The following is a 21,737-nucleotide window of genomic DNA, read 5'->3' as shown; positions in this document are numbered from 1 at the left end:
AGAAAGTAAGGTTTTCTAATCAGCTAACGTTAATAGAAAACCTTACTTTCTAGACTAAGTCGAATCAAGAATTAAACAAAACAAAAAAAAAACCTGAATGATTAATCATCAAATAACTCCGTATTCTTCATTTGGGATCATTTATATTCTCCTATTTCCTCTTTTTGTTATTTTATAATATCAAGTTACACTTTGAATTAAATTAATTTATTACAAATAAAACTGTCTAGACCGCAAGCTAGCGCGACGCGTCATTAGGGGTTTACGTTCGTATGACGTCAGCGCCCAGTAGACCAATCAAAGCCTTTGTTTATACAAGCAACTGAACGCGTTTGCTGTAAGACAAGAGTATTCATTATAAGAATATTAAAAACTTCGCACAGAAAAAATAAATAAAGTGTTACTGAGCTGGTGATTTACATAACATACGCTATTTAAATTACATTAAATATTATTTTACAAATTGATATTACTTTAAAAAGTCAATGTCATAATAATGTGTATGTTTGTAACCACATTGTTCTATACTACTCCTACTAAGACTGAAACATACAGTCTATACTGTGTAGTATGCACTAAGCAGTATGTTAGTAATCTATTCCAAACATGTCCAGTGAATATCCTTATAACAACATTGTCGGCCATCATGCGGAATTTTTTATTTAATCCTTCACGGATACTAAAAAAAGCTTGGACCAAGTTACATAGCACTAGAAACATGTTTATAATAAGCATGTTTTATGACATCCAAAAAAAAAATAGCATTATTGGGGTCAACCTATGCAGATGTAAGTTGTGAATAATATTAGAGGACCAAACAACAGACAACAAAAGGTATGTCTACAGAATTTAGTAAAAGTCCATAGACAGAGTTATTGAAATCCATACCAGACAGATCAGATGTAGATTTGTGCACTAAAAATGATGAAACTTCATGATCTCTTGTAGTGGGTGTCAATCAACAAAACCAGCCTTACTTTTCTTTTCTTTTTTTAACATTTTCCTTTTTCATAAAAAAAACAAAAGGAAAAAAGTTACTCATAAAAAGCAGCTACATAGAACAAGCACAGTCTTCAAATACATTTGGGCTTCGGTGTCCCCCCCCCCCCTTAGACGTCAGTGTGGTTCTGAAATGTAACGTTCCCCTTCGGCTATCCAAATGCGGTTAGTGCAGAAACATACACATCCAACATTTAGATTAAGGCGCTTGTTTGCCTCGTGACGTCTCGATTCAAAAGTGCTAATAATGTTCATATCACGTTTTATGTACAACACGAAAAACTCATGTAGGTCACAAAGGTGGGCAGACAAAAAATAACACAAATGAATGAAGGAAGCCAAAGTGTGTTTGTGAGCATAAAAGAGACAAACGCAGTTCAGCTCTCAGAAGACATCTGCTCGTCCTGTGCTCTGCTGTCCTCTTTTACGTCTGTGTCTGCTGTCGGATTGGGCTCTGGAGAGTCAGTTGTGAGTGTTTGCTGCTCTATAGGGTCATCTGGATTAGGCCTGAAAGACAAATAAAACATTAGTCTGCATGTATTTAGATTGAAGGGCCATATATGTCCTTTTACAAAGTCTTGATTTTGTCTCTACTAGAATAAGCCTTCATGTTTGAATGTTCAAAAAAACACCTATTTTTCCACACAATTGACATTGTTGTAGCACCTTTCTTCTCAGTCGGCCAGTAACGCTCTGGGGTGTGTTTCCCGAAAGCATCGTTACTAGCCAACTACGTTCCGTCGTTATCAGCATCGTTCAACGAGTCTGTTTCCCGAAAGCGTAGTTCTAAACGAACATTCGCAAACAGCATCGCAAAGTTGTGTGGTTGGAACGACAGCTCTGTGGTTAGAAGCATAGTTTCTTGTTTGCATGACATGGACTCAATAAATCCTTATCTTGAGCCAAGCAAGTTGACATTCAGTACAATCTATATCTTATATTTAGAATACGTACAAATGTCATTTACGTCTTTTAGTTTGTCAAGAGGTTAAAAGCACAGTTTTTGAAGAGTGTAAGGCGTAAGGATTACTTTCATGATGGATGGATGCACTTTTTTGGGCTTCAAAAAACAAGGTACCATTCAAAGCCATTATAAAGCTGGGAAGAGCCAGGATTTTTTTTTTTATATAACTCTGTGTTTGGCTGAAAGAAGAAAGTCATAAACACCTAGGATGGCTTGAGGGAGAGTAATTTACGGGATAATAAAATTTTGTGGTGAACCAACCCTTTAAAGGTGGCCTATAATGCCCATTTTCACATGATATCATATAAATCTCTGATGTCCTCAGAATGTGTCTGAAGTTTCAGCTCAAAATACCAGCTTGTAAAAGTTCCCCCTTTTTAGCTGCGAGCCAAAACGTGCCTTTTTTTTGTGTGTGTCCCTTTAAATGCAAATGAGCTGCTGCTACCCGCCCCCGTTCAGAAGACGGCCGATCCTTTGCGTGAGCTTCAGATACTGGAACAACATAACAGCCAAATTTCTCTCAGGCAAAATGTCAATAATACCCAGTAGCGGAGTGCAGCCTTACATGTTTGAACCGGAGTCAGACACAAATGGAGAGACTGCAACTGTTGTACATGGACGTTTCTGAATGGTTAGTGGATACATTTATGTTACTTAGTTGTTGTGGAGTTACTAGCCTGTACCGTCATGTTAATCTATAAACTGTTGTGTGTGTGAATTGTATTAGGATGCCCACAGAGCCAGAAAATATATGCAGCATGGACATAGAGCAGTTTACGGTTATAATGTCGGACTGCTGCTTCTCACTCAGGGCGGGATCTAGTGCAGATCGTCACCAGTCGTGGGCGGGGTTTCCTCACTCTTACTTAGAGTAGGGGGAAATTTGAAACAACTTGTTGTGAGAGATTGATAATGACACAATGATACAAAAAAGTATTGGGTAGATTTGTACACACACTGTGGACACACATCTGTGTTCAAACACCTTATAAAAGTGAATTTTGCATAATAGTTCCCCTTTAAATGAGGAATATTGTGGCATGTTTGTTCCAGGAAGAAACCTCAAGACTACAGTCGAGGGTCTTAAGGGAGTTCAGAAACAGTGCGCACTGAATAATTCCCTCTGGAGTGACTTTGTGCTTTGTAACAACAGCAACATTACACACTAAAGAAAACTGAAATTGTAAAAAGAACTAGGAAAATTTGTAAACTAATTATTAAAACGAGACGAAAGATGGCCGCTCTTCACCTGATGCCGTTTGGGGATTTGTTCTCATCCTGTTTCTCATGGTCTGTGGGATTGGGCTTGCTTTCGGTATCAGAAATGTCTTTTATCTCGCTTTCTGATTCTCCGTTCACTGGTTTAGAGTCGTCTGGGAGAAAGAAACAAAGCGCAAGCAGAACGCATATTTTAAAACTGGTTTAAATGCTTGAAATGATGTGGAAACGTTCTAGATTCACAGTTTACCTGTGTTTTGTGTGTCTTGCTCATTGCTTTCTTGGTTCTTTTCATCCGGTTTTGGTTTACCGGTCTCAATCTTGCCAATAAACTGGAGCTTTAGTTTATTGTAGACTGCGGTGGCCTTCTCCATCACTGCACTACTTGCTTTGTACCGGCGAATCTAAAAGACAAAAAGACAGTCAGAAGTGTGCAAGTTTTATGATGGGAATACTATCCCATGTCAATCGCTAACTGTCAATATTACATACTGCACCTTTAAATAGTAAAACAGATTGCAAATGGAAATTCACATCGACTTTTAGATATCAGGGTGTCATTTTCAGGTTTTCTGTAAGTTGTACCTTTTTGAGTGTGGCAATTACATCTGCGTTCTTCTGCAAGATGTGAGTGGTCACTTGTACCGAGCCGAGCTCATCCAAGGCCTGTAGACACTTCTCAATGTCCTACAGATTGAAAGGAGGGGGACTCACATCAGGGCGCTTTCACAAGTACAACTGTTGCTAGAAATATAGCGTCTGGCAGAGAATGATGGCTGAACCAGGGTTATTATCATTAACTAAACCATCTTCGTTAATTGAAATACAGCTGAAATTAAATATAAATATCAAATATTTTTTAAATGTTGCATTGGCAACTAAATGAAATAAGTTGAAGTCGAAGCACTAAAATTATTAACTGTCAATTAATGAAAACTGAAATAAAAATAAATTAAACATCTCTAATCAACTCAGATCGAAACTACTTGAAACTGTAATATCTTTAAAAAAACAAACATTAAAAATTAAATTCCTGTACAAAAATAACAGTAATAAACAGCTAAATCAAACTATGTTTCACTACAAATAAAAATGAAGTGTGCAGGGACTACTGTGGAGTGATTTAAATGAACAGAATGAAGTAAAAGAAGCGTTTGAATCAACTGATTGGATGAATTGGACATCCTAAAAGGAGGATGTGCTTAACCAGAAACATTGCTTGTGTGAATACTAGACATGTTACCTTTGCTGTAAAATTGCCAGTGTAATGTTTCCAGTCATTTTAATGGCTTTCATGTGTGTAAGTGACTACTGATCCCGACGAAATTCAAAAGGTCATTTTGATGACATCACTACTTACTGGGTTGTCAACCTTCAGTGCAAACTTGATGTCTGTGTGGAGCTTCTGTAGTTTCTCTTCAGGTGAGGGTTCTGAATTTATACAGGGCGATAGAAACGATACTTAAAGTCTGATTGACCATAAAAATTATTTAAAAAAAAAAAGACTGAACCCGCCATGAGAACGTTTCATGTGACCTTTTTTCTTCTCAACTTTCTTCTCAGGTTGACGCGCCGACTTCCGCTTTGGCTTCTCGGGCTTAGACCTAGTGGGAAACAGTAATAATTAATGACATAGAGAGTCCCAAGAATTGTGCCACAGTGGTTTTATCAAGGTTGAGCCTGAAAAACCTAGGGCTAGTTCGCAAAAGTTGTTTTTTGAAATAATCTCCAATATTTAACGAACGATTCGATTGACAGCGGCGGTCAAAGAGGCAAAGTTGCTCAGAATGAGGAGTTCTACCATGCGGTATGAATGGCGTGGGCGTGTGCCAAAAATCGCGTGGTATACAATCCTTTAAACATGTGGAAAACACGAAGGTGGCCAATTTCTTTCAAATTTCTCACAGGCCTGTAGGGCCATGAGTCAAACAGCCCCAGCGAGTTTAGTTTCTATCAGCCTCTGTTACCCTTGTCTGAAAGCTCCTCAAACTTCATTGGCATTCTTGGCACCTTGGACGATGACACTGCATACCAATGTTCAAGTCAATCAGACTTAGGGTTGCATAGTTATAGCCATATTTATGTTTGTTATAGCGCCACCAAGTGGCCAGTCGTCACATACTTTTTCACACAACCACAGAATGAGCTCTTACATAGGTGTGCCAAGTTTGGTGAAAATATCTCATCCTGTCCACGAGTTATAGCCATTTTAGTAAAAGTGGCTCCTCCCACTTTGAACGTTTTGACGTTTGAGAGAGAATGAATCGAAATTTCAACTTTTTTTGTGATGATTATTGACAACCAGACTCCAGAAAATCTTCCTGCACTGGTTTGGTTCTGATCGGGCCAAAAATCTAGGAGCCAAGGATTCCAACGATATAAGAAACTTGATACACCTATGCCTTGAACCCCTAAAAATCTATTCAAGCTAAATAAACAAAAACAAAAAAACTAATGCAAATGACAAACGTCAAATTAAAATGAAAAATAAAAATAATAGAATACAAATAATACTAAAATAGCACTGCGAGTTGATTCGACTCAATTGATTCCAATAGTTTTGTTAGCATGTTGCTATTTGAACAGTGCAATCCAAATACATACCTCGCTTTGTGTTTCTCCTCTGATCTCTGTGGCTTCTTTTCTTTGTTATGTCTCTCCTTTTTCTCTTTCACCTCCTTCTCTTTCTTTTGCCGCCCTTTCTGGCTATCTTGACGCTTGGCCGATTTTTTTACCTAGAGAAGAAACGCAACAACCCAAACGCAGTTAACATTTTGAGAAACGACACTAGTAGAAAGAGTTGAGAAAGTTCTGGTGACTGACCTCTGAGGGAGGTGGAGAGTCGGAGTCTGATGGAGCAGGGATGGGGGCAGGGGGAGGTTTCTTGGATTTTTTGAGAGGGTGATCTTCCACGTCCTCATCCGAGCTGCTGCTGCTGCCACTGCTGCTGCTTCCTCTCCTGGCCTTGGTCTCTTTCTCTTTTTTCCTTTTTTCTTCCTCCTCTTTTTCTCGCTCCCGGAGCCGACGGAGCTCTTCTGCCTCCTCCCTCTTCCTTCGCTCCTCCAGTTCCTTCCGCCGCTCCTCGTCTCTCTTTTTCCACTCACTGACGCGGTCCCCCCCGCTATCGCTTCGCATTAAAAAAACAAAAGACAAACTCAAATAACCATCCATATGTTGCTCAAATTCATAGGATATTTTGATGTTCTTTGAATATCATGGGAATTGCATTTGACAATATATTAAAAAGATCGGACATATTAGTCTGATGATGTTTCTATTAATTTTTCATATTTAAATTGAACAATTTATTGCATTTAAGTTGCAAAAACAGTTAGTTTTGTAGTTTTTGAAAATGTTTGATGTCACATGACAAGTAGTCTTATGGGAAATCTGTTACACTACTTATTATGTAGTCTTTTTTTTTCATCTTTTTTCCACGCATTGTGAAAAAAATTGGCCAACCAATTAGATTTACGCTTAAAGGTGCATTGCGCAAGTCTCTGAGTTTTTGCAGAACTATGCCCCCTCTGGCGACAAGCGAAACTGCAACACTGCAACTGAACGCGCATGACGTCACGCCCAGTCTCAAATTCCGACCCGAATCCCTCTTATTTATTTTACTGTACAGGATTATAGAGGCAATCGCAGTGATCAGAGAAGGGCTCATTCAGCCCATCAGGCAATTGTTTAAGCATGTATGGGTTAGAAAAACGGGTATTTTTAACATGAAATGTTGCGCAATGCACCTTTAAGATCACATACCCACATACCACTGATGTAACATTAAACTATGACTAGGTGGCGCTCATGAACACCATTTTGCTTAGCAACAGCGAATAGCAGAGGAACAATCGGAGGAGACCGGCTTTTGTCTCTGTTAACTTGTATTTGGTTTTGTGTCAAAAACAAAACACATTTTTGCTTTTCTGCAAGTGCCACCAACTGTCAGAAAGTGATTTTGCATATCTAAATCTAGGTTGCATATCTAAGATAGACTATCTACAATTTTTTTTGCATTGGTCTGAATTTTCACGTTTAGCTTTCATGTTAGCGTGAACAAGCATTAAGGGTCCGAAAGAGGGTGGAAAATTGTCATATTGAACAAATTTTAAGGCAAAACAAAAGTATTAACATTATTAGTGTAAATGTACATGTAAAAAAATGCTAGAAAGGAAAAGAAACCAAACTCACCTATCACTATCTGATGAAGAGGAAGGAGGCCTTTCTGGAGCTGGTTTGGCTTTCCTTCCACGTGGCTTTGGTGGAGGTTTCTCCGCTTGGAAAATGAAGCAAAAAGAAAAGTGTCCTTTAGTATTCTGATGTACTTGTCTAGGATTCCTGATATCTGAGTGCTGAGGATAACCGTCTCAGGTAATGTTTCCATCCACTTGCTATTCAACGCAATTACTCAACCATTAAAACCAATTATAATATATGCCGGGTTCATGTTGCAAAGCGTTCTCACCTTTCTTGCGCCCTTGAGGGCCTTTCCTTGCAGGAGGAGGTTCTGAATCGGAATCGGATTTGGATCCAGACTGCGATTCGGATCCAGAGACGGCCGGCCGTGGCTTATCGTCTTCTGATTCGCTCTTAGCAGCTTTCTGATCTGACTGGGAGCCAGAGTCTGAATCAGAGCCTGATGATGCCTTCTAAGATGATACAAAAACAGTTTAACATCAAGCAAGTATGTAATTATAGACAGCCAATGTCATTGAGGTCTTCTCACCTTCCTCCTGCCTCTGCCAGCTGGCTTTTTGCCACCTCGACCGCCTGAATCCTTCTGCGGTGTGAAGTCCTGGAGAACACATTAGTAACTTAATACAATTTTAATAGCATTTTTGGCAATAATGAAGCCATGAGGTGTTTGAGCAAATTATCGACCCAGTACAATTCCAGACAAGAATACCTGGTCGCTGTTTTTGCCGGATTCAGAGTCAGAGCTGGGTGATGGTTCCGGTTCTGAGGGAGATCCACTCTCCTCTCCATCTCGATCACTGGATGATGCCCGTGTTCTCTTCACTGGTGGCCGCTGCAAAGTCAATTCAAGTCAAAAATCAATTTAACTGTTTTTTATACATCTTGTCCATGCAATTACAAAGTATTAAAGGTATAGCGGAGGATTTTCTTTTTCCGGGTGGATCATCAAGACTATTGGTCCTCCTAAGTGTAAATCATTCTGGTGATATGTTTACGTAAGGCCGTCGTACGTGCTCGTGCACACGATTCACACGATGGCGTGTGCTCAAAACACAGGTTGGGCTTCCCACTGATGCCTCAGTCGCGAAGTTGGAGAAATCCATTTAAAATCACTGCTAGTAAAAGTTAATGTAAGCTATGATTAGCTCGTGCATACGTTTAATAGGCGTTCCCTCTCGGAAGCAGGTAGAGTTTTGTGCATGTGCATTTTTTCAAAAAGTGGAGAGGGCGGTTCTTTTCTAAAATTCGGGAAAATCCTCCGCTATACCTTTAAGACACAAAAGCACCATAAAAGTAGTTCATTTGAGTTTTACTCCAAGTTTAAAGCAGACACTCCATTGTTTTGCCCCACTACATCCTTTATGCCCAAAGTACACTTTAACACAGCCAAATGCACGGCCTTTCAAAGAATACTCCGTTTGTTAGTTGCATGAACACAAATATACGCATTAAAAGGTTTCAACCTTGCTATTTTTCTCCAAAAGGTATTAGTGATAAATGTCTTTGCGCTCTTGTTTACACCAGGTCATTTATGCGTTTTTACGGATCGGATAGATATACAATATGTTAAAACTGTTCCATTTACACTTGGCCACATAAATGTGTCTCCGCAAAAATTAATATAAACCCAATCTTCAATTCCAGCGCTACATGCAAATTCAACGAAGTTCACGTCTATGAAGCAACAGATATGAGCTGCATTTCATTTTATTCAAGATCAAAGCACTAGTAAGATCATTAAGTCTCACTACTTTTAATGAAGATTATTGTGTGTTGAGCTTCAGGATGTGGTCTCGTTTGCGTTTCTTAAGAGATTCTTAACTACTCCTCTGTGGCGAATGCGTGTTGCAGTAGTGCTGTCATATATGATTACTAACATGTTATTTTTTTTACCATTTAGAGGGGAGTAAAATTCACATATGTGGCTCCAACAACCAGATGCATTCACACTTGTGCAGTTTCGTCTGGAATGAGTCTCAGACCACCTCCTGAAGTGGTTTGAGTGATCAGATCTCGAAAGCATTTCGGAGGGCATTTACACCTGGGCTGCATTTCCCAAAAGCATCGTTACACTAAGTTGATCATAGACACCATTGGTGGCTTGGGCTTACGATGGATCAACTTGGGCTTACGATGCTTTTGGAAAACGCAGCCCTGGTTTTTTCACAATCCGACAGCTATCTGATCAGAGAAAACGTATGAAGTGTAAATAAGCCCTTAAACTAGAGTTGCATGTATTTATTAACCCCTTCACACACTGTGCGTGTCTATTGTTGTTGTGTCTCCAGCAGTTTTTTTTTGTTGTTCCATTTCATCCGTCTCGTTTAGGGAAAACAACGGGCCGAGCCAGTGTCAATTAGCCAAACTAATTAGTGCAAAATAATTCGAAGCGCACGTGCAAATTGAGCGGACATAGCACATGTGGTTTAAAAACATGCAGCACGCGTGCAGTAGGTGCGTACAATGCTGATGACGAACTTATGCCACAAGCACTGTACGCAAACCCTAGCATAAATGTAAAATATGTATACTTTGGGCTTTAGTCACGACAACATTCATAACATAGAAGGACCCTAATGCTTAAATAAAAACTAGTTGGCAAAACACTGATTCCTCTACAAACACTTTTCTATTTAACACTATAAATATTGTGACTAACTAAAACTATGACATTAAGGAGAAATTCAAAGGATTCCAACGATATAAGAAACTTGATACACCTATGCCTTGAACCCCTAAAAATCAATTCAAGCTAAATAAACAAAAACACTAATACTAATACTTGTATTCTATTATTCACCTGAAGGTATAAGGCATAACACTGCAGGAGAAAAAAAAAAAGACAGAATAGATGACAATGAGGATAAACTGCTGATTTACACAATAAGCGATCATGTTGGCTTGTTTCATGTTTGAATACCTTTGCAGCAGGAGCTTTCCGCTTCACTGCCGCCTTCCTTTGATCCTCACTCCCAGAGTCAGAATCATCACTTCCCGTTTCAGCTTTCCTTGGTACCACTGCTTCCTCTTCATCTTCTGCATCACTCCCCGCAGCAGGTTGGTTGTCCTCGCTTTCCGATGATGATGCAGCCTAAACAAGCACAAGGAAAACGTGACAAATCAGCATTTGGTGTCATGAAACAACAGATTTCGGTTGTAGAAATGAAGTCTTACTGCAGGTGTGGTATAGGAGGCATGAGGGTTGTTTTGGATTTCCCACAAGCCTTCATTGAACCCTTTCCTTTTGTTGGGCTTCCCATATCGGTCTTGGTTCTTTTCATACGCAAAAAGGTCCTTAGGTGCAAGGAATGCTCTGAAAGAAAATAAGAAGTAGTTAAAATCAGAATTATAATATGTTTAACATCACAATGAAAAGGAAGTAGAGACAGATCTCTTCTTTTGTATTGTGACGTACATCCGAGTGTAACAGATTTCCGGAAAAAACAAATATGCAAGCATGCAGGAGTTAAAGGATTAAAGAATCCTGCATTTGTCACCAGAGAGAAGACTGTAATTTTACTGGAAGATTGAGTTATGGCATTTTGATTCAGTGGTACAAGGTCAAACTCAAAACATAAAAAAAGTGCACAGATGAGCGGTTTACAATAAGACTATAATGTGCATTTATAGTATTTTTAGTATTTTCATTTCATGCCAACTTTAATATATAAAAGGAAACCAGATAAGGTCTGATCCCTGGAGTGACTTCTAAAAAAAAGTTCTCCTAGTGCCACCTGTTGACTTGTGGGGTCAAATGAATTTAAAGTTGTTACTTCAAGGCAGTTTTGACAGGCAATGCTTTTTAAAAAGCACTGCAATTATCAATCAACATTAATAAACAGAATAAAGAGAAAACAATGAACAACACAGCTCATTAGAAGATCCAAACCAGGGGTGCCCAATCCTGTTCCTGGAGATCAGATTCAACACTGATCCTACACACCTGCATGTAATTATCAATAAGATCCTGAACATCTTAATCAGTTGGTTCAGTTGTGTTTGATCAGGGTTGGAGCTGAACTCTACAGATCTCCAGGATTGGGCACCCCATGATCTAAAGTAACATGCATCTATTTACCAGCATTAACGACCAGGTACTCATTAAAACCCTGGGATACGTACGTTTCGTGAGTCCCGAAGAAAAAAATGGGGATCTTATTAGGTGGTGGTTTGACAGCTCCTTCAGCAACATCTTCAATCTGGAAGAAAAATACAGTCCAAATATTACAATGAGGTGATCACGTGTTTTTCAGCAACAGATCTACATTGAAAAATTAAGTTCTACACAATTAAACACTCATTTAGAAATGGGTTTTCTATTTTGCACCGGGTGGGTCACTTTAAATATGGACAGAAAGAATGTCCATGTGTAAACATGACACTCAACCCCCACCCCCCCATTTTACATGTGATTGGGCAATGTAAATACAATGTAAAAGTCTCAAGTCTAAATGCAGTAATTATTCATATAATCCCATTATGTATCTAAAGACGACTCCCAATGAATAATAAACAGGACTTTGTTCACGCGACCTTAGCTGCTTCTCCAGCAAGCAAGTTAGCCAGCCAGCTAAGTTAGCCTCATACATTCATGAATAAGGTAATAAATATGGAACAAATACATCCATTAAGATGCCTAGACTTTAGAGTAATAGATAGCACGGGTTTGTCTGCAAACATATATTTCGTAAACGACCAGGCACTGAGGTAAAGCTGGTGGGGGGGGTGTGTGCACTGGATGCAGCGCGAGGCTTGCGCGAGCTCCCCCGCTCCTCTTACCCGGGCCGGCCAGTGGGGATATCCCTTCATTTTAGCAAAGACAAGATCCCCGGGCCGGAAGTTGTGCGGCATCTTGTCGTCCCTCTATGCACCGCTCCTCGTTCTGCTTGTTTGTGTTCGCCCGCGGTCCGTTTTTTTCAGGCCGAAAGACAGTCCTGGTTCAGATACAGTAGGTGAGGAAAGGCGGTTGGTTTCTGCAGCGGTTTCCGCTCATTCCATTTTTTTGCCAGCGGAAGTCCCGCCCTCTGGCGATCGCTGATTGGAGGAACGGACTGGCACTCTTTACGTCCACCAATAAGAATGCACAATGTGTACACCGCTAAAGACTTCAATTTAATAGTATCAGAGCCCGTCTACGGAATGATTATTAGACATTCTCTGATAGTATTCTATTAACATTCGCACTGCTGATTATAAAACGACTGTTGGAAATTAAATTGGGAGCTAATCAAAATAATGTTATACTTGCTTGATTACAACATCTATATAAAATGCATTCAATGTAATGTAATGGCACTTTTATGAATGTATTTGTATCTAAAAAAAGATTTACTCAATTCATTTTAATGAATTACTACTTTATTTCATCTACTGAAAATAAGAATGATAATCGTAAGGAATGTAAAACAATTTGAGGAGTTTTGAGGAAGAAATATTTGGAAAAAAAATATTAAAAAAATTCTTATCGCACAAAGAAATTCTTATCGCATATATATATATAATTTTTATTTTTTCTTATCTTATCGCATATACTCTTGCAGTTGGTTGTCAAATATAGAAAACATTATGGAATATTACTTAACAGAAAATAATATTTAATTCTTGCAAAAGGTTTGTTTCAAATACTGTATAATTATATTTCACATTTTAAGGCCGGGTAAATGCACTCCAAAACTGGTCTATATATTAAATAAAAATAGAAAACAAACAAAATGTGTTTATAAACAACCCATCACCGATCTACTTCAACATAATTCCACTCCCCTCCGCTTGATGTCACTAAAACTCAATGTTTATGTCCCGATCGCTTCATGACCACACTTCCGGTTCAGAAAAGGTCCTATTCCCGCTGTAAACACATCGCTCTGGGTGGTGGTGTGCCTGACAGTTATAAATAATTAAAAACAACACATTTTTCATTTCAGTATTTTTACATATAGTTTATCGCTAACAATGAAGAAGTTTTTCGAGGACATCAAGAAGGATATAAAGTTCAAGTCAGCTGGGCCAGGAAAGAAACTTACAGAAGACCCGAGGTAAAAGATCAGATATGTGTCATCAGCTCTGAAACACACTGATCATGAGTTTATATCATCAGATTACGATGGTGCATCGAATAACAAGGTTTCTTATTATAGATAATAATTGTTTTACATAATTCTGTAAGAGCAAGCTATTTTTTACACATAAAATCTATAGTAATGTATAACAGAAATATGTATGGATTGGTACCTGTCTGACTGCATTTCTAACATGATCATATCTGGAGATGGTGGGTTAGGAAACAGCATGTGCTAAATGCATCAATGCTTGAGTAGGTTTGGATCCGGAATAGGATCCGACCTATGAGTTTAACCTTATCGCTATAATTACTCATAGGATAACAGGCTTAGTAAAGGTCACGTGGGAGTGATTTACACCTCAACACTGCTGCTTTAGTGATGTTTTTGGTTACAACAACCGTTTTAACCACAGAAATGAGAGGGTGACACCTGGTGTTTCGTGCAGCTCTCGACCTGAAGCCTCTCAGGCTGCTCACAGTAAAGGAGCGTCCAGGAAAGCTCCCACTAAAGGCGCACAGATGGCAGGGGCCGCAGCCCTGGCCCGCATCGAGCAGCAGCACCGGCCCAAAGTGTTAACCTCACAGGACGCCATAAGGAATCAGGGTACATCAAGTGTATAACTACAGCTTTTCCACTCATAAGTCTATGGAAGCTTTTTGTCCGCCATGGAATAAAAAGGGAAATCCACCAATGTGGATCTAATGGGTGAAGGGATAGGGTTAGGGTGTGGTTGGACCTTCTAGCTACACCCATTATGCCAAAATTACATCTAGGCTGTGTTCAAAATCGCCCCCTTACCCTTATTCACTATTCCACACTAATATAGTTCACTTGAGGTAGTGAATTAGCCTGGGAAAACCCAGACAACTTCCGGCAAATTCAGATTTGCTCGAAGTAGTCTGGCAAAGAGCTCATTCAAGCCCATTTCCATGGCCTAGAAATCGCGGCACCAATCAGAAACGTTGAGGCGGGCTTTACACAATGACGATCGCTCTGATTGGTTTTAGGTCTATCCAATTGCGCCCAGAGGCATTTGAGCGACGTCCGTTCAACTTTTAAATGCATTATTATATTCAAATTGCACATAAGGACGGTCTCCATGAAAGACCCACTGGCAGATGAACGTGTTACTACATTTCTCTCCGAAACGGTAGGAAGTTAAATTAGATTTAATAGAGGATTTTAACTGTGACACGATGATTGACAGGGCAGTTTACGTGACAGGATGCACGCGACAGATCCGTCCGATAAAGATGACGAAGTAGTATGTCCCAAAGCTTGCCTACTTTTTTGCTACACATTCAAAAGTAAATACCTTTTCTTCACAAAAAGAGTACATACTTTTATGGCGTAGTGTAACTTAGGCGAATTGGGACGGAGCATATGGCTTTACACGATGACGATCGCTCTGATTGGTTTTAGGTCTATCCAATTGCGCCCAGAGGCATTTGAGCGACGTCCGTTGGTGACGCCCCTTTGGAAATGATTTGTCTATGGAGCTTTGCCAGACCATAACTCAGTTACTACTGAGAATGTTCTGGTTTTAACCAGGCTAGTAGTGAATGAAAACTAATGAGTGAATTCGGAGACTGAGTGCGCCGGAAGCGCTGCCGCTTTGCATAGTTTGTTTTTGATTAAACAATTTAATTATCAATTAAAAAGGAATTTATACCTGCGTGATATTATGCTGGAGCCACATTGGACCAGCGGTTTGGAAAATGGATGGATTGATGATTCAGCTGCGGGCGCCATCTTCTGGTCAGACGTGGGAATTCATTCAGTTCGAGGCTCTCACAGTGCATTATGGGTATTCTCTAGCCATTGAGCGTACATCGGTTGTACACTCGTTATTGCGGTGCATTGTGGGATTGAATGAGTGCACTCGATAACGTCCACTATGGTTTCGGACACCACTACAAATGGCCGGGTATAGGGGGCGATTTCGGACACAGCGAGTAAATTATCTTTTTTTTATTCACAATTCTTAGAAAAAAAGTCAGATTTGTGCATTTTAAACTTGAAATTGCGTGAAAAAGTCAGAATTATTTATCGCTGCATCCAAAATCCAATACTTACTGGAGTACCATATAGCCTAGTATGCGAAAAACAGTACACTAAAAGAGTAGTAGCCTATAGTTGCGTCCCAAATGGCGCACTATACACTTATGCTCTATGTATTTGTGCACTATGTACTCATTTGTGTAGTGTATGAACTTTATAAGGTTATTTATTTGTCATTCAATATCGAAGTCTGAAAGCCCAACGATATTTATACTATAAAACGTCATAGAATAGTGCATAAGTACGCAAATTGGGATGCACCTTATGTCTGAATTCATAGTATTCGAAAAACCGTAGGAAAGAAGTACCTGGATGACCTACTACTTCCGGCGGGATTCTGAAGTGTGCATGCGATGGACACTTTACTATCCCATGAGGCCACGGGAGAGGATTTATGAATGGCAGTGAAGCGACGCAGCTGATGCTGGTAGGTCACGTGACAATAACAACATGGCGTATGTAGTACGTCCAAATTTAATTCATACTACATAGAACATACTTTTTCATAAGTTCATATGTAGCACCTACTTAGTATATGATTCCGGACACAACATAGGCTATATCTTGCAAATCTTCTACATCTTTTTCTCAGAATTGTGAGATGTAAACAGCTGACGTTAGTTTTGAGTTATAAGTCTGAATTGTAAGCTAAAAAGTTGCAAGTACTTTTTATATTGTATTCCATGGTGGAAACAAGCTTCCATAGAAATCTTACAAACATGAATAAATCTCAAAGCATGAACAGCCACTCATTTTGTTATTGCATTTCAGTGAAGCGAGAACTTGAAGCAGAGGCGGCTGCCGTAGCGGCCAGTCAGAAGAACACAGATATCGAGGCAAGTCCGATGCTTTTATATTTCGATTCACAAGCTTGCAATTCGATTCGATTCGATTCAATATCGATTATTTTGGATATCAGGTACAATACATTGCAAATTTTCTCAAGGAAAACAAATCTCTTAACTAAAACCATGGGAGTCAGTTGTAGCCTATAGGCTTCATTAGCCTACTATAATATTGAAGGTAAAACTTAACTGATTTGTATACAAACACTTAAAATACACTTTTATTTATTTTTATAATAATAAAGTTATATGAAATTATATAAAATTTTAAATGATGGCTGTCATAAAAAACTTTCCAGATTTATTCAAACATGCATTAAATATTGAAGAACATAAAAAATTATAATGAATATATAATATGGTGCATATATTTAACAAAATGCTCCTCTCTAGAGTTAATTTTTCTAGCTGACTAACGAGTTTATGGTCACTGGATATGTTTTTTTCTGAGGTAAATGTGACGTTACATGACATTGTTTACTAACGTATTTGCACGGTTGAAACACTGATTGAGCGATTCCATGAGACATGATACGGACTTCGATAAGTTGTACTCTATCTTTTAACACACTTTCAGATGTTCATTCATGTTTATTTCGCGCTGTAACTGGTATTAATGCGGAAGAGTTGCTTCCGTTGCTTCTCTTGAGCTGAGCTGAGTATTCCATGATCTCACGCCACAGCGCCAAAACGGTAATTATGTTTTTGAATTTCGTAAGAAAATGGACGTAATTTGAAATCTGAGACTTTGTTTCATATCAATAATAACAAAGCACAAAGATGATTGCGATTTATTGGATGGGATGCGCGCAACAATGATCCATTCCTTCATCAACTGAAAACAGGATGACTAATCGATTCTTGGGATTTAAGAATCGATATTGTTTCGTAAAAATGAGAATCGATTAAAATCGAGAAATCGATATTTTTTACCCAGCCCTAGTTTTGTTCGTATTTAGCTGGACAATACAAGTTTATGCTGCCACCTGTTGGCAGGGATGCAGCATCACATAAAAGTTTTTGCAGACATACTGAAAGTGTTGTTCCAAGATAATGGCTGCATCCAAAATCGCAAACTTCCCGACTATATAGTTGACGAAACAGTGTGTGAAAAGAGAGTAGTATGTCCGAATGCACAGTATTCATAAAACAGTAGCCGAAAAATATCCGGATGACCTACTACTCTCTATGTTAATAGTATTTGGTCATGTGATCTAAACATTATGTAGAATAAAAAAATTTGAGTGTTCACATCATTTTCAACACATTGGTCAAAATATATATTTCTTTTATATCTGTATGTGTAAAACTTGTGAAAAGCGGCAAAAATGTATTTAGTGGACCTTTAAATCTCATGTAAATTCATTTTAAAATGATAATTTTTAAAATAGTTCCACGAAATAAAACCCCATTAAATTGAATTTACATTTTCACGTGGTTCCCAACCCGTATGATTACCACTCATTTGTGGAATATAAATGTTTACATGTAAGAAACCAGGTTAAATTTTAATATTGTATAAATAAAATGAATGTTGACCGAAACTGTCAAGCTCAAAAATGACCAAATGCAGCATAAAAGTATCCTACAAAATGCTCAATTCTCTATAATACATAATTATATGATTTCAGAAGAGTTATTGTTCAGTGAAAATGTATCAAATGATGACAGAATTGTCATATTTAGGTGACCTGTCCCTTTAAGATTGAACACTCTTTTCCTGACTGTGATCATTATACCTTTTCCAGGCCTCCGGGGTTCCGCAGAAGGATCCGTCTTGTTTCTCAGTGGCGGGAGTTTTCTTCATCTGCCCTCTTACTGGAAAAACCTTAACAAAGACTGAAAGAGAGATGCACATCAAGGAAGCCATTCTTATGGTGAGATTATAAAACAACCTGCAAGACTTTACGAAATGACACGTGGATTTGACTAAAGGTGCTTCTTTCTCCACAGAGGTTCTCAGAGGATGTGATGGAGGCCTCCGTTATGATGATTCACACCTTTAATAAAGACAAAGAGAAAGTGAAGGCTGCCATTGACATCATTAGCAAGTGAGGACTGTTTAGTAGGACTATATTAACTTTCTATGGTGTGTTTGTAAAATGTACAACTGAAATCCAATGACAGGTACATCGAAAACATCTGCAAGAATCCGACTGAGGAAAAGTATCGGAAGATCAAACTTAGCAACAAGGTGTTTCAGGTATGATCGTTTTCAGCCAGGATAGAGAAAACTGAATTTATGAAGCGAATTCACTCACATCTTGTTTTACTCGTGAAGGAGAAGGTCAGTGTGATTGAAGGATCTCGCGAGTATCTTCAGGCCCTGGGATTTGAAAGCACCGCGCTGCCGGTAGACGGCGAAGGTAATGCCATTATATTTCAAAGACAAGCGTGTCATTTCTTTAACGCCGAGCCCTCACACATCTCCATCCCTGAATAACATATCTCAGATAGGACTGAGGAGTACCTGGTGTTGCCGCCACAGGAACCGGACGCTCTGGAGCAGATAAAGGTGGACTTGGAGCTGCTGCAGAAGGGCGAGCCAATCAGAGCCAAGCTGGATCGCCAACCGCAGGTCTTCAGACCCTCGCAGAACGCCACGAACTTCGAGTTGCCCCCAGACTTCTACAATCTGACTGCAGAGGAGCTGAAGAAAGAAATGCAACTTAAGTAAAGAAATCAACAACAGTTGTTTTTGTGCTAAGCTGATGAAGAAAGACTCGTACCATGTTTTTATGATCTTCTTTCATCACAGGAATGAAATCGTGGAGAGGAACGCAATGCTGCGAACGAAAGCCATGCGTGAAAAAGATGAGCTGAGAGAGAGAAGAAAGTACAACTACGCCCTTCTGAGAGTGCGGTTACCGGATGGAAATATACTCCAGGGTTAGTAGTTACTCTTAAAGGAGAACTCCGGTCAATTTTAACATTGAGCTAATTTTTTTGTACATTTGGAGTGCTGTCAGTACAGAGAACAACGACAAAAATCGGTGTTGCCTACACCGTGTTATCCTTTTTTTAAAATTTGCACCCTGTTGACTTCAATGGGGCAAGTTTTAAACCTGCTTTTAGCCTCTTAACATCCTTGATGTGTCATTACAAGTGCCCAGGTCATGTGAGTGATTCCTTCAGAGTGAACGCGGGTCAATCTGACTGCAGTAGATGTGAAAGATATGAATAAAAATGATATTTATTTAGCCAGCGCTCATACCTGTATTTACATCCTGTTTTCGGTCAAAGTCCAGAGTAGTCGATTGTCGAGTTCACGCGCATTGGTTTAGTACCTATGATCATGCGCGTGAACTCGACAATCGATTACTCTGGACTTTGACCGAAAACAGGATGTAAACAAAGGTATGTGCGCTGGCTGAAATAACATAATTTTTATTCATATCTTTCACATCTACTGCAGTCAGATTCACTCGTGTTCACTCTGAAGGAATCACTCACATGACCTGTGCACTTGTAATGACACATCAAGGATGTTAAGAGGCTAAAAGCAGGTTTAAATATTGCCCCATTGAAGTCAACAGGGTGCAAATTTTAAAAAGAGGATAACACGGTGTAGGCAACACCGATTTTTGTCGTTGTTCTCTGTACTGACAGCACTCCAAATGGACAAAAAAATGAGCTCAATGTTAAAATTGACCGGAGTTCTCCTTTAATTAGAATAGTCCATTGTCAATGCGTGATTTAGCTTCTTTTGGCTCTTGTTGTACAGCGTAACTTGCATTTAAACGCCCTGCAGGCACGTTCCTGGCATGGGAGAAAGTGACAGCGCTGTACCAGTTTGTGCGTGATTCGCTGGAGAACGGCTGGCAGCCCTTTGAGCTGGTGGTTCCTGGAGGACAAAAACTGAAGGACGACGAGGAGTTCGCTCTGAATGAGTGCAACCTGGTAGGTGCAGATCAAAGAACGCTGTCTGCAAAGTTGAATTTACTAAATATTTGAGTCACACTTTTGTTTTCACCTTCCAGGCCCCAGCGGCTCTGTTGATTTTCTCGTGGGACGCCGCGGTGCTATCAGACATCGCCGCCGCGGGAGGAAAGACTGACGTTCTGCTTAAAGCAGCGTTATTAGAGAACATCAAGAGCATGAGCTGAAATTGAGTCTTGCTGTGTCTCCCTGTCCCGCCTGCATTCTCTTGTGATTTTCTCTCCCGTCGTCCACAACCCCACAGGATTGGTTGAGTCCACAACATGTGCTAGGTGGATTTATATGGTGCTAACAACAGGAGTTGTTTCCTGTCAGTGATGTATTATGGGAAGTGTTAGCACCTTAAGGGCCTATTTCTAAACAGTCTGTCCTATTATAATGCATTGTTGCTTGAAGTAACATGACCAGTCATCATATGATAACGGAAGAAGCTCAGTTTGCACACTGTGATATGGTCTGCGAGTGAATCTGTTGTAATCTTAAGCACTTTTTAGCTATTGCTTAGAGAGAAATGTTGATTAATGTACCATAAAATCTCATCGTGACAACGGTTTGAAATTGATCTAACATGAGCACCACCAAGTTCAGATTGTCTCTTGTTTTGAATTGAAGTTGTTTAACAAAAATGAGACTACGCCTGAATGTTATTACGCAACTTAAATTAGACAAAAGGCTGTGGTCTGCAACAATGATCTACCTCCTAATAGAGATAAATGTCTGTTCAATTCATTTGTCACCATGTCAAGTCATTGACTTGTATAATTAAGCCCGAGGTATTCTTGTTTTCACACATGCAGCATGTTTGACGGTTTCCCCCCTAATTGTGTATACTATGCGCTCCTTTTGCACATGCAATTTTTTGCAACGAGTTTGTCAGGGTGCTGACATTGGCGACTATGTCACAGTTGACAAACTCTTTTCGTAATTGACAAGCTTGTGTGAGGTTAAGATATATGCGCAACTGTAGTTTAAATGAATATTAAGATATTTATGGCTCATAACCTCAAAGAATAACAGTAAAGGATAACCATTTTCACTACAAACCAGTGTTTGTAAAAATACCAGCTCTTACGAAAAATAAATGAAGTGGATACTTTTGGTGTTAGTGTAGATTATAACGCTCACTGATAGGGATGCACCAAAATGAAAATTCTAGGTCGAAACGGAACATTCTGGATGCACTTGGCCGAAAACCAAAAATGACTTTCTCTTATTTTAAATTATTTTTTTGTATAATTGTATTATTATACTTTTAAATTAAATGCAATCATTTTACTGAATCTGAATTTAAAAACTACATGTCAATAAAATAAAATAAACTCTTTAATTAAAAGTGACCCATAAATTGGACAGAGAATAGCCTCATCTAGTCTATAGTCTTCATTCAGTTAGTGCAACAGAATCAGATTTAACAGATTTTTTTATTTTGACCAATTATCAAAATAATATAGT

General features: G+C 39.1%; 2 protein-coding genes across 4 annotated transcripts; one reads left to right on the top strand and one right to left on the bottom strand.

The window, feature by feature from the left end:
• Nucleotides 1-636: 636 nt before the first annotated feature.
• Nucleotides 637-12,388, bottom strand: hdgfl2 (HDGF like 2). 2 transcript variants are annotated; one of them, XM_079891267.1, is made up of 16 exons: nucleotides 12,158-12,388; nucleotides 11,501-11,577; nucleotides 10,553-10,691; nucleotides 10,299-10,469; nucleotides 8,088-8,210; nucleotides 7,908-7,976; nucleotides 7,647-7,830; nucleotides 7,373-7,457; nucleotides 6,005-6,308; nucleotides 5,786-5,916; nucleotides 4,718-4,785; nucleotides 4,542-4,612; nucleotides 3,767-3,868; nucleotides 3,432-3,585; nucleotides 3,213-3,336; nucleotides 637-1,506 (listed from the first exon to the last, which is right to left on the bottom strand). In XM_079891267.1, the coding sequence occupies exons 1-16, from the start codon at nucleotides 12,227-12,229 to the stop codon at nucleotides 1,377-1,379; spliced, it is 2,004 nt and encodes a 667-aa protein (XP_079747393.1). In that variant the 5' UTR covers nucleotides 12,230-12,388; the 3' UTR covers nucleotides 637-1,376. The 2 variants fall into 2 exon arrangements, with proteins under 2 accessions (XP_079747393.1, XP_079747394.1); XM_079891268.1 differs by having other exon boundaries at nucleotides 7,647-7,827.
• An 806-nt stretch (nucleotides 12,389-13,194) lies between these two features.
• Nucleotides 13,195-21,485, top strand: ubxn6 (UBX domain protein 6). Of its 2 annotated transcripts, none has more exons than XM_079891270.1 (11): nucleotides 13,195-13,413; nucleotides 13,886-14,043; nucleotides 16,273-16,337; nucleotides 18,095-18,223; nucleotides 18,300-18,397; nucleotides 18,474-18,549; nucleotides 18,628-18,712; nucleotides 18,800-19,019; nucleotides 19,105-19,235; nucleotides 20,098-20,246; nucleotides 20,327-21,485. In XM_079891270.1, the coding sequence occupies exons 1-11, from the start codon at nucleotides 13,331-13,333 to the stop codon at nucleotides 20,450-20,452; spliced, it is 1,320 nt and encodes a 439-aa protein (XP_079747396.1). In that variant the 5' UTR covers nucleotides 13,195-13,330; the 3' UTR covers nucleotides 20,453-21,485. The 2 variants fall into 2 exon arrangements, with proteins under 2 accessions (XP_079747396.1, XP_079747395.1); XM_079891269.1 differs by having other exon boundaries at nucleotides 13,197-13,413; nucleotides 13,853-14,043.
• Nucleotides 21,486-21,737: the final 252 nt, after the last annotated feature.

This window comes from Squalius cephalus (genome assembly GCF_949319135.1).
Source record: "Squalius cephalus genome assembly, chromosome: 13".
In the NCBI taxonomy this organism is placed as follows: domain Eukaryota; kingdom Metazoa; phylum Chordata; class Actinopteri; order Cypriniformes; family Leuciscidae; genus Squalius; species Squalius cephalus.
Note: the sequence above shows the minus strand (reverse complement) of the source record. Positions and strands in the feature narration are given on the sequence as shown.